This window comes from Lepidothrix coronata, unplaced genomic scaffold (genome assembly GCF_001604755.1).
Source record: "Lepidothrix coronata isolate B3197 unplaced genomic scaffold, Lepidothrix_coronata-1.0 Scaffold132, whole genome shotgun sequence".
Classification (NCBI taxonomy): domain Eukaryota; kingdom Metazoa; phylum Chordata; class Aves; order Passeriformes; family Pipridae; genus Lepidothrix; species Lepidothrix coronata.
Window position 1 is genome coordinate 317414 of NW_016690312.1, and position 13212 is coordinate 330625.

The 13212-nt window shown below is 38.5% G+C and overlaps 1 protein-coding gene across 1 annotated transcript in view; it reads left to right on the forward strand.

Annotated features, from left to right (window-relative positions):
- The window catches only part of LOC108503175 (transcription initiation factor TFIID subunit 4-like), a gene marked incomplete at its 5' end in the record, with an annotated part of 146327 nt that overhangs the window by 17371 nt on the left and 115744 nt on the right, over positions 1 to 13212 (forward strand). The window contains 5 exons of the mRNA XM_017826922.1: positions 2640 to 2771; positions 4080 to 4307; positions 5184 to 5306; positions 6884 to 6973; positions 8807 to 9064. Coding sequence (XP_017682411.1) covers positions 2640 to 2771; positions 4080 to 4307; positions 5184 to 5306; positions 6884 to 6973; positions 8807 to 9064 — 831 coding nt within the window. The remainder of the gene's footprint in view (positions 1 to 2639; positions 2772 to 4079; positions 4308 to 5183; positions 5307 to 6883; positions 6974 to 8806; positions 9065 to 13212) is intronic.

The following is a 13212-nucleotide window of genomic DNA, read 5'->3' on the forward strand; positions in this document are numbered from 1 at the left end:
TCTATCATCTATCTATCATCTATCTATCATCTATCTATCATCTATCTATCTATCTATCTATCTACTGTGTTCATTCATGTTCTGCTCTCCTGCCCGTTGATGTCTGAGCACAGGGCAAAAACCTCTCTAACATTACATTTGTGTATTTAGGAAATGTAAAAATATCTGATGTCTAATAAAAAAATAATAGGTACGTTTGAAAATGTGTTTCTTTCTAACCCTCTTGGTAATTTTGGAATTTAATAGCATCCTACCAAACCTCAGCAGTTTTTCTTTAAGGAACTTCATAAATTCTTTTATGTTGTTCCAGTGGGAGCTTGACACATTGGGTTATGATTTTTTTTTTAATGTAATGCTGATAATTTTTGTTTTCTTTTTGATGGATTCCTCATGAGATCTGTTTACAGCTTTCCTTTCGTAGAAAACACAGCTTTTTGTTTCTAAATATTTTTTACCTGTTTTTCTTGAAGCATTTGTGTTGGGAGTCCTTAGAGTGTCTTCTGGCAACTTGTAGCTGTCATTTGAAGATCATTTCCATGATACTTAAGAATTTCTCCAGGCTGGTTCCTTGTTCTGTTTCTCATCCCCTCATTTCATACTTACCTTTTTAACACTCATGAGTTTTGGAACCACGTTAGTAAACTATTGCATTACTTTGTTTGCAGTTCTCTGGTAGTGAGGCTTTTTCTTCATATCCAACACATTAATAGATTTTACTGCCAAAAGGCTTTTGTCACTATTGATTTTTAAAACTGGGGGTGAATTTAGTCTTCAAGTTGCACAGTTTGCTGTGGTCTGGCACAGTGGAACACATACTTAGTTTGATAATATTATGATAGTGAAATTTTATATTTTAATTATGTGCAGTGCAGTTTTCAAGTATGTTCCTCTGATGAATTGTGGGCATTTATTAGCTGAGAAAAAATTCTCTAGCTTGCAGTCTCACGATGTGGTTGTGGATTTCTGACTGCACATCTTGCCTGGAACTGAGCAGCTGCCAGAAGTGTTCCTGGTTATCTGCTAGTTTTGTAAATCCTCACCTCTGGAAGAACATACTGATATGAAAGGGGGCAAATACCACAGGTCTGCTGTATTTTTAGGTTGGAAACACTGGTTATAAGCAAATGAACAAGGTACACAATATTCATATTTATCAGGTAAATATAGTTTCATCCTACCAGTATTTTGAAATTAAAACAAGTGGTCATTTTTACAATGGAGAGAAGAGGTGGGGGTATTTAAAACAGGAAAAGCTTATGTGATCCATCTTCCAAAAAACCAGACAATTCTTTCCCTTCGGGGTGATGCTGTTTATTGCCTCTAGGCTGTCTCAGTGTGGAAGGCATCCCTAGCCAAGATTTTAAAAATCTTGAAAGCTTTACATACAACAAAAAAAAAGGTTTTGTTCAGATGTCAGGTAGATTTATTTGGTTTGGGTTTTTTCCTCCTTTTTTTCCCCAAGTACAGAAGATTGATATCCAGTAGAGGATGTTACTGGACTGATTTGTAAGGAATGCTTGGGGCTTTGAATGCCTGCCTGGGCCTCTGCTGCTTTTGGAGATCTCTTAGAGTATACTGGATGTTCTGTGAAGAAGTATTTTATGTAGGTTTAGTAGGCAGTGTAAGAATCTAAAATAAGCAATTCTTTATAAAAATATTAATTATAGAGACATGCAAATTAAAATGTAAATCAAGGAAAATTAGTTCTATCTTGTGAGAAACAATATTGTCCATGATTTATCACTCCATCCACTTAGAAAATTTGTCTTTTCTAAGTGTGTGTTTGAATGCAAATCTTAATAAATGCAAGTTATAAGACACCAGTGTGGTCTCCCTTTTTAATAATGAGTGATTCTTTGTCATTGTTGCCATATTGTGTGATGTATTTCTTTCATAATGGTATTTACATTCCTGTAGAATAAAATAACTTTTCTTGAGTCATTTTTTATTTCTAAATCTCCTTTTATGTGATTAAAAGAAATTTAAAAATAATTAATATGTTTGCTGCATGAGATAATTTCCTGAGTTGTAGAGTGTGGTACTGAGTGAAAGGCTGTAAGTCAGTAATTTTCCTTTGTCTGCACTTCACATTCCAGTCACTGTCTGGTTACAGAGCGTTTGTTCTCTGACAAAGGTTCTCCAAATGCTTAGACTTCATTTCTGTGCAAGTTACTTTCACAATGTGAAATTATTTTCAAGATGTTTTTCTGCTCTCTGAATTTTCTCTCCATATTAATTTTCTTCAAGAAAAAGCAGTGGAACAGGCCAGTAAATACCATGGGGACCAATACGTGGTACTGGCAGTGATGAACTCAAATATTGATGAATACTGACTTGTAAATATGACAACTGAACTAATGCATCAGTTTTTTGCAGGTCACATCTGTTTTTTCTAATCTTTTCCTTATAGCTGTGTGAGCAATAGCTTTTAGGAGAAATACTAAAAACTTATTGAATGTAAGAGCTCATTTCTCCATTATTTGTGAACATATATTTAAGAACACATTACTGGGTTGGGATTTTTGTGTTCTTTTCAGCGCTAATAATGATTATTCTTATAATCACTCTTATTAAAGAGCCTTGGAGACCAAGCTGCCGAGGAGAGGGAATAAAATAAAGGACTGTTTCTCCTCTCTCAGCAGCCGACGTCCGTGGCTGCGCCCGCCGTGCGCCTGGGGCTGCCCGTGCAGGCCAAGGTGGTGCCACCGCCGGCTGCGCCCGCCAGCGCCGCCGCCACGCTGCCAGGGGGGGCTGTGCTGGCACACACCACGGTGAGAGGGGGCACACCGCTGCAAACGGGGCAGGAAAAGGGGCAGGGCTGGGTGGGATACAGCCAGGAACCTTTCGGGGGTACAAACAGTGGGAGGACAAGGACTAACGAGTTTGGACTGAAGGAGCGGGAATTTATGTTTGATCTACCGATGAAATCCTTCCCTGGGAGGGTGGGGAGGCCCTGGCACAGGTTGCCCAGAAAAGCTGTGGCTGCCCCATCCCTGGAAGTGTCCAAGGCCACGTTGGACGGGGCTTGGAGCAACCTGGGCTGGTGGAAGGTGTCCCTGCCCATGGCAGGGGGTGAAATGAGATGAGCTTTAAGTTTCTTTCCCACCCATTCCATGATTTTACAACACTGTTCTCTGGAATTTCATTTTAAGAGAAGAAATGAAGTGCTTAACACTGATGGACAATAATAGAAACTCATTTGTGTAGCATTTTTCTGACAGTCATTTAAAAATTTCCAGGGGGGTGGAACAAGGTGAGCTTTAAGTTCCCTTCCAGCCCAAACCATTCCATGATTCTATGATTTACATGGGTTTTTGGAAAGTGAATTTTAATGTTCATATCTTTCCTTTTATTGCCAGTGTAATCCCAGAAATTAATAATGAATGTACAGTCAGACTTTATTATGCAGGTCCTGAGGGATAGCCTAGACCTTATTTTCTACCATTTCCTAGATGATAACAAGTTTGAGGGTGGTATAGATTGAGTTCTTTCAAAGAAAAAACTCCAGTGAGGTGGAGTTGTAGATCCTATTTCAGTGGTGGACATGCTGCACTGAGGTGGAGTCTGCATGTGCCCAGCTGGCCCAGGCCAGCTTTGTTCACCAGGGCTGTGCACTGGTGCAAAAGTGCTGGCTCAGCCTGGCCTGGGGAGCTGCCTTAGTGCGTTTGTGTCCTCGGGATCTGAGCTGTCACTGTAACTGTGGGATGGATAGTTGTAAACCTGATGGCATGGCCACAGATCACTGGGAACAGACTTGTTCATATTAAGGGCCAAATCTACAGAAAATTGAGTTACAGAAGTTACACCATCGTAGTAATCTTAAAGGTTTGGGTGCTGACAACTAATTTTATAGTGGTACATTTATTTTTGTAATAAAGGGGACTTTAAATGAGGACTTGCACTGGTCAGGAAAGGGTGTCAAAATTAGGATTATAATAAATAGATGAAATCAGTGGTTTTATTTTGTCAGTAAGGCTGTGTTTGAAAGGAAACGAGTTTTTCCTTTCAGGAACTTTAAGGCTGAGTAAAACAATTAAAAGAAGATACTTACCTGTTTTTCCAATCTGAAATGTCAATAGGTATCAGTAGCTACGACAAGTGCTCAAAATTTGTTCAAGACAACAGTAGCAACTGGAACTTCAGCTTCTCAACAACCTGCAGTGATCACTGGTGGGCAGAGTCAAGGTTCAGCACAAAGCCAGGGTCAGCCTCGGCTGCCGCTGCCGCCTCACACGGCAGCTCCAGTGCCAGCACAGCCCCTGGTCATCCCCAGCTCTCCTGTGCCTGGAACTACAGTTGTGTCGCAGGCAAGTGGTAAAATACTGCACACATGGTTTTCTTAGTGCTTTGGGAACTTCTGGGGTCTGTTCAGAAGCAGGAGGAGCTTTTTCTTCCTGCAGGCATGCATCCTGTGATGGAACAAATGCTTGACAAGCAAGAAAACCCTTCCCCTCACTTCAGCTAAACAGGAGGCAAATTCTGAGAGGGAGGAAGAACACTTGTGGTGGGCTTTCCCCATCCTGCCATGGATGTGTCAGTAGGGAAAGAACTGTTTCTGTAGACTCAACAACCAGGCCTTTTAGTCTGTGGACTTCATTATTATCCTGTTGCTGGGCCTCAGAACTGTGGTGTGTCAAAGTGTGATGTTTCTGTTTTTTGGAGCAATTACACCGTACAAAAATAATGGCTTGTTTTCCTGCTGATGAGAAAAGCTTAGATATGATGATATTTGAAGACTGATTTCTGATTTGATTTTACTGCTGCAGCTGCTTTGTACAAAAATATACTGAATAAATAATTGAACAAATTAGGATAGCTTGGGGAATGTTTGTACATTGTGTAGTGGGCATCTCAAAGGGGAATGCATCTCCAACAAATTGTTGTGTTACTTCTCATATTTAAGGTTATTTTTATCAAAGCAGCCTGTAAAATATAAAATATATTTCTTTTATTTCTTTTTGTTGTTTTTATTTGCGAGCTGTGATGTTCAGTTATGTGAAAAAGTGAAGAAAATATCAGGTAACTTGCAGCCATAGCAAAACTGCTGCAGATTTATTTCACATATGTCATGTCTGAATTTTAAAAAGTGTCATCATTTTCCTTGTTTGTGGTGGTCAGAGCATGCATTGATCCTGATGCAAAAGTAGCATGGATCTGATATTTGTTTTCTTTGGCTTTTGCAGGAAATGCAAGAGAATGTGAAAAAATGCAAAAACTTTTTAGCTACCCTTATAAAACTTGCTTCTCATAATTCACCATCTCCAGAAACGTCCCGCAATGTGAAAGCTCTGGTTCAAGATTTGTTGGTAAATATTTAGTTATCTTTTCTTTTGTCAGTTATCTGTTAAGCTTGTTATTTACATAGGCTGAAAACTATTGCTATGATCTTAATTCTTTGGGCTGTAATGAAAGTGAAAGGAGTTGAACTACATCAAAATGTGAGTATTCTGTAGGTTACATGTCTTCAAGAATCTGTTCAAGGCAGACTTTCTCTTAATTTCTGAAAGGAGAACTGCAGCAAAGTAATTAGTATGTGTTTGTCAAAAACACTCTTGGTGGGTAATATTTTGGTCATTTCTTTAGAAAACCAGAGTAAAAAGATTTTTCCTTGAGGATTCATTAAGTTTCTTTTCCTCCAAACCATGGTCTTTTCTGAAACAGTGAGAAGCTGTTAATTGTCTTAAGGTATGGGCCTTCACAATGTGGGTTAGAGTTTCTAGGACTGAAGGAGAAGTATTTTGCTGAGCTGCTGGGTCTGGACTTACTGCAGTCTCCAGTAAAGCAGAGGTTTCAATGAATTGTATAAATGAGTTCCAGACAGATGTTACTGGGGAACTGGAAAAATGGTCAAGCTGCTTAAAAAGAAATGAAATATAGTCAGTGAAGAGGTTGGATTTAAAAGCAGGTGGTATATATTTCTTTGAATTCATTGCCAGAGAAACCTGTATATTTTAGACAAGCCTAAGACTGTTTTCAAATGTGAGCCATTCAACAATCATGTTCAGTGGTTACAGTAAAAACTCATGTTATCTTTTGCAAACTTGGAACGATTAAGTAACTAAAGGTAGCTACTTTCTGTATTTTAAGCAAAATAGCAACACACATATGTAATGAATACACTTATTGAAGCTTGTTTGCTTTTTTGTTTTTTCTCTTGTTCTGTATCAGTCCAGGAAAGCTAATGAATGGTTTTATTACAACCTGAGGTTGTAACTAGTGATACTCTAGAAATATTATAAAATGCATCTGAGTTATAGAGTTCTCCTGTATTAACTACAAAATAAACTACTGGTTATGTATTTGATATATTTATAAGTGTATATTTTGTGAGTATATACACAAATTCATACAGCTGACAATTTTGTATTTACTTATATGTGTACTTTTTGTATGTGCCTATGCTTTACATGTATAGTTTTATATATACACATTCTACTAAGTTAAATTGTACCATCAGAATTGGTTTTGGAATTAAGTATTTAATATTTTCTTATTACAAGGGCTGACAAATGTTACAATAGTTTGTAAGGTTACTTCAATAACCTGTTGTTTTTGTTTTCTTTTAATTTTAAAAAAGAAATCACTCTGTCAATGTTAGCAAAAGAATGGAATCCCAAAAGAGGCTTGGGTGTATTTGGGGTCTTCTTGTGTCTGAAGTTGTGCATCCCAGGGGAACTCCCTGAATGTTGAGTGGGATGTTACATGTATGAATTGACTCTTGACAGAAGGATCTTAGAGAGGAGTTGAGGGACTTCAGCTCCAAAAGTTCTGCTTGATGTGGCAGCCTATTTAGCTAGAGATATATGTGTATATATTAGCTGGGAAAGAAACAACCAACCAACTGAACTGAGTTGTTGATGCTTTTTTTTTCCTTCCCCCGAAGGATGCAAAGATTGATCCAGAAGAATTTACAGGCCGCCTTCAAACGGAACTCAAATCATCTCCTCAGCCATACCTTGTCCCTTTCCTTAAGGTAATGTGGATATTGTTTGGAGAAATCTATTTCAATGCAAATTTCTATACAATGAGTCTTAGAATATCCTTTTTAAGTGGTGTTAGCTAGTCCTGCCTAGAGCAGGACTACTCCCTTTTTACTTCGTGCTGCCCACTTCTGCCAGAATGCTCTTGGCTGGCAGTCCCTTGCAGGCTCCCTCTCAGTTGTTGCAGCCAGGTGCTGCTCCCTGGCAGGCTGGGAGAACAGTGAGAACCAGGGATTTCCTACAGGAGGGAAGACCTCGTGTCTGGGGCCTTGGCTTAGGTTTAAGAACAATGTGTTTGTCATCCAGAGCTGATCTGGAGTTCATGACTCGAGCAGCTCTGACCTACAACGTTGCAGTAATTAGATTTATATAAAAAAGCAGTTACTCTCTAGTTTGGAGATCACCCATTGGCTATTCTGTAGTGGTCCTTTACTTTTATAAAAAAGTACACTTTTCTGTGATAGTAGGTTAATTTTTGGGAAGAAGTACAGCATTCACATTTGGAGGAGTCACAAGTTATTTCTATAAAATGCTTCAAGTAATTTAATAAGCTTTTCCATATTGTTTTTGTTATCTATGTTTGGATCATTGTTCACTTGCAATCCACATGTAACAATGATTATGAAAAACTAAAATGGATAGTGGTGTTGAAATAATTGATTAGATGATCCTGCTTGTAATCTGGAGCTAATCAGTAGTATACTTTCTGATGTGATACCAAGTGGATTCATTGTTGGGTCCTAAGTTAGTATACAAGGGGATAAATTTAACTTTTAATTGGTTCTATACATTAGCTACAATAACTGCAAGATTATATTCAAACATAAAAAACATGTTTAATTATGTCCCAACAAAACCACAAATACAATTTTTAAAGCATTTTTTGTCTAGTTCAAAACTCCTCTGTTTAGGGCAGATTTCCTCTTTTCTCCTGCAACTTTTCTTCAGAACTTTCTCCCTCCGCTTCTGTGTTTTCAAGTTATCATTAACCCTTATTTGTGCCTTTTCCTGCAGTCACTGCAGTCACTTCTGGCATCACGATAAGTTTTAACTTGTTTCCTTTCTTTGACGTCCTTTCTTGGCAACAGGCATTAAGTTTTTAAGTAAATATTATAACTTTAGAAAGAACTGTAGCTTGGGCTGAACACTTGCATTCTACAGCTGCCTGGGGGAGCACTTCAAAAGAACACTACTGCCACTTAAAAAGTAAAAAGTCTGTTCATGAAGGTACAGTACAGCCTTTTAGAACTGTATTTTTTCGTTGAAGTGGTTTGAACATGAAGGATACAATAGTACATTTTTCTAATCCAGTCAGAGTACCCTAGATCTGCAATAATACAGTCAAAAGCTATTGCTGCAGGAAAAGCTATTGCTGCAGGGCATCAACAGTTAAGTCATCTCGTTCTAGGTACTGGAGGCATGTCAGGAGAAGTAAAGTGCAGCTTGCTTCTTCTAACATGCAGTGGGAACAGGGTTCTTCCTACAGTTCAACCTTTTCTGGTTCCAATTTTGCCCTTCCAAATGCCTAAGCTACAAGTTCTAGACAGTCTGGAGAAGGAGAATGTTATATTTTACTGCTGCAGTGGAATTTAGGGCACATGACAGTCTACAGGGTTGCAAAATGCAAATTACGAGCTTATTAAAAATGTAAACTGAACTTTCTCTCCTACAAAATATGTTCAATCTTATTTCTGTTTGATGAATAGACCGATAGTAATAATTGGGAAAAAAGTTACGTTCTTTTAATTGTGTTTATAGCAAAATTTCAAAATATTTTTTGCCAACCTGCTAAGTTTGCTGTTTCATAAACTTTCTTCTGTTTCTAGAAAAGTCTACCTGCCTTGAGACAATCTTTACTGAATAGTCAGCATTTGGTTTTGCAAGGACAGCCGTCTCAGCAGCCACTTCAACAAAGCAAGCTCTCACAAGTGATACCTCAGTCTGCCTCGGGAAGCATTTCCTCTGTTGTCACCACACAGACAATAGGAATAAGGCAACCAAACAACATTTGCACAGTCTCTGTATCAAATACAGTGCAGCCTCCTCAGGTTAAGGTGGTACAGTCAAATCAGAGTTCTCAACTGGTAGGTACTGTAGTATAAAAGAGAATTTCTTAGTGAACTGTATAGCAGTTTTCATTGTTATTTTTATTGCAGCTTGTTTGGGAAAATACTTTTCTGTTTGTACCATATTCTGTCATACATAATAGCACCTCATTTTGTGTCATTTCACATGTATGCTCAACCATTAGTTAACATTATTAACAGTTTAAATGTAAGGAAGTGCACTCTTGGCCTTTTTGTCTGCAATCCAGTGATCCTTGTATGAGCACAGTGGAATTTGAGGGAATTACAAATGTAGAACAGAAAGCTTCTCAAGACTTACTAAACATTATCCTCTTGTATGTCATTAGATATGCTGCTTTGCCTAGATTAGTCTGCATTAAAATTAACTCTCTCATTTTAAACTCTTCTTCACATTGTTATAAAATCTTGTAGAAGAATAGCTGTACCAGGATGTTCTGTTTAGAAATAATGCCATTCTTTGTTACTGACTGAAATGTATCTTTGTTGTGCATAGTGGAGTATTATGTATTTAGATTAATTAATTTCAAAGACACTGTCAGTAAGGCAACTGAATTCATATAGGAGCTTGTGTGTGTGTTTACAGCTTTAATTAAAATATGTTAAGGATCTTTACAAGGCCTTGAGTTTACACAGGTGTTATCATCCTTCAAGCAAAGATGTGAGAGTTTCTTTGTCTGTGGTTTCTGTGTTTGTATGAGTAAAGGACTTGACTGAGGTTTTGAAACCAAATTGGCAGGTTCCAGAAGGTGTACCGAGTTGGTAAAAATTTATGTTATCAAGGTTGAGAAATGCATATGTGATTATGTAAAACCTTCCAGTGATCTATCCTTGAGTCTATATGCTCTGTAAAGGATATAAATAATTTGTAGGGTGTGGGGAGAGAGAATGGTTCTTTTGCTTTAATTTAAAAGTAGCAGTGCACAGTCTGAGAATGTCTGAGCCATCTGAGCCATATCTTGAACCTTACAAATACTTTCTAGTGGTTAAATTACTAACTTTAAAATGAAATTGATGTAGTTTTATAGTCCTTTAGTGAGCACAGTTTTCATGGATGCTGAGATTTCTGACTCTGCCTGTTGCAACGCACACGAGAGGTGGGTATTTCTCACCCTGCCTCAGTGCTCTCTGTTCAACCACTTGCATTCTTTCTTGTTTTCATATGAGTTCTCCCCAGCCCTTCTGGATTGTTGGGTTGATTAGAAAAGTGTTCCTCACACTTTTCGTGGCATCTTTTTGATTTGGCCATATTTCATAAGACTGACTGGACAAGAGCTTTGGTGCTTCAAAGTAGAGGGAGAGGAACTGGTGGTAATTACAGTAGGTGTAAGAATTACTCCCTGTCCAGGGAAAGCAAATTTCTGACAGCAGCTGACAGATTGCTTGCAAGTATAAAAAGCCATGGCCAGTAAATCTGGCTTTATGCCACAATCTTAAGACTAAGGTAACATGGCTTTTTCCAGTGTTGTGCAACCCACCTAAACACTCCTGTGCCCATCTGGCAGTCGCACCCACCTTTTGAGAAGGTTTGTTGGTGTACAACAAACACGTGTGAGGCCACAGGAATGCTTACTCTTAGGATTGTAGTTCTTGTGGAATATTTTGTGAATGGAAGAAAGCTGTGTTTCTGGGAGAGACACCGTCTGTCTCGTGTCAGTGGGTGCTCAAAGCAAGCAGTCGTGTTAACCTGAGTAGAGATGAACAGTGTCAGCTTATTCAACATACCTGTGTCACAGGAGGGAGCTCAAAAGTGCTCAAGTAACACATTGTTGAGATTGATCTGAGGGGCAAAACAGGCTGCTTTTGTGTCTGTAAGGAGGTCACAGGTCTAGGGCTGAATTTTCATTTACTGGGTACATGAAATGACTGCTACATTTTCTAAAGGTCACAAACCACGCAGAGCAAAACTATGCTTACTGTTCCTTTTCTGGAAAATACTTAGAGATAGGACATTAAAAACTGTAAGTTATTTGCTTTAGTGTAAAACTGTCTTTTCATATTTGCTTTAAATTAATCAGTCATTAATTAATAGAACCAAACATTACATTAACCAGGCACTTAATGACCCTCACAGTAGTTCTGTACAGACAAAAGCAGCATTAAAGAGTGAGAGTTACTGCATCAAAAAATCTTAGATAGCACAACAACCAACTCAGGTGCTGAGCAGAGAACCCAGCAGCAGCTCCATATCACAGTAAGGATGGTTCCTAGGTAGTGATTCTTTGTAGTGCCAGTGCTCCCAGTGCTCCCAGCCCCGAGTGCTCCCCGAAATCAGAGCAGAGCCCAGAGCTCCTGCCCATCTTGTCCGGAAGAGGAGGATTGCAGCTGCCTTGCCTGGGGGTGGCCAGCACTGATGGAGGAAACTGGCTGAGCTCCAGATTTTCCAAGCCTGAAGCTCACTGGAGAGAGTTCCAGCTGGCTTTGCAAACTGTCCAGCTGCAGAAGGGCAAGCCTGTTTTAGAATAGAGATCTTTTCATACCAGCCAGTTTACAGTAGTCTAGTTTCCTTTAAAACGTGGAGAATCTGTTAGCTGTTCCTTTCTTTTGACATTTCTGTCTCACAGAGGGGTCAGATGAGGTGAGACTTCCTCCAGTGGTATTGAGGTATCTTGCTGCATGGAAATTCTGTGTACACTGTCAGCATGCAGCATAGCTTGCACAAAGGCTTTGAAATGTGAAGTGTTAGTGCAGATGGAAGAGGAGACAATTTTTTATTCATTTTGTAAAGTATTGGAATCATAATCTAAGCTACAAAAAAGCAATGCTTTTAAGAGCTAGATAGTGCTACTTCTAGATAGAGAAAAGGGGAATAATCTTAGGCTAATATTTTATTGATGAGACACTAATGAGATAAGCCAGCAATCAATTTTTTTTAATTGTTCTAAGTGCAATGTTCAAAGTTGGTCTAAATCGCCATTCTTAGGGTCCATGTGCTCTACATTTCCTGTCTTGTTCTGGGTGTTACAGCAGGTACAATTTGCAGGAATGAGAGAGATGCTGTTTATTAAATGTTTTGAAGTTGTAAGTGGATTGATGGGTAATGGAGATGGATTAGCACTTTACATGTTGTGTTGACACTGACTGCATCATGAGGAGAATACTCCTGGATGTTAAAGCCAATTACTAAATGTGAGTGTTAAGGAAAACTAGTAAGAAAATCAGTGATCCATCTTAATTAAAACAAGTTTAATTATCTGCAAAGCTGTATAAATACTCGTGCAGGTCTAGGATTAGGAAGGATGTCTAGAAATACATCTGGACTGTTATTGTTGCAGCAATTTGGGCACAGTGTCCAGAGGGGAGACTCTGCCATCTTCTGAGCTCCTTTAGAACAGGATTTGCTCAAACATTTACTAACACTTTTCTAGGGACTGTCATAGTGGTTGGAGTCTCCCAAAAGGTGAGATGGAATAATGGAATTTGGAAACAAGATGCAACAGCAGAATAAGCATTTTGTTGTATGGGGATGTTCTGCTTTGCTTTTTAATTCTCTGTAGAAGCTTTTCCTGGCATCAGTTTTCTGTTCATGAATGGCTGTAATGTGTCCACATTTTAGTGATTCATAGGAAATCATTTTCTCTTTGTCCTATGTGCAAGGCAGCTTAGAAATGTAAGAGTAATAGATGGCTTTTTGGATAAAAGGAGTAGTTTCTATTAATGAACTAATAAAGATCTAGTCACTGACTTGGAATTTGGTGTACAATAAAATCTAAATAAAAATGGCTGTTGAGCAGCAGAGGTCTGGGATCCATTAACAGGAACAAAGCCTATACTTAACAAATTGTGTGGCTGTTTGAAATACAGCCCAGTAGTTTTCTGAGTTGTTGTCATGCACTTTTCTGTCAGAATTTTGTGGGCTATACCTTAATAAAAGGAGAATATTGTCACTGGTTGCTGTTTGGAAACCAGTAACAAAAGAGCAGGATTAAAAGCAAAGACTAAAAGAAAAGCTTAAGAGAATTAAACACATCTCACTTGGTCAAACACTGACTAAGAGGAAGAATAAAAGGCCATTATTTGGAGCATACCAAGACAGTATAAAAATGAACAACAGCATATAATTAAATGAAGTAGGATTTAGGTAGGATATAAGGCAAAATATCCTTAGAGTAAGACAGAATATTAGATGGTAGATCAGGCTCCCAAAG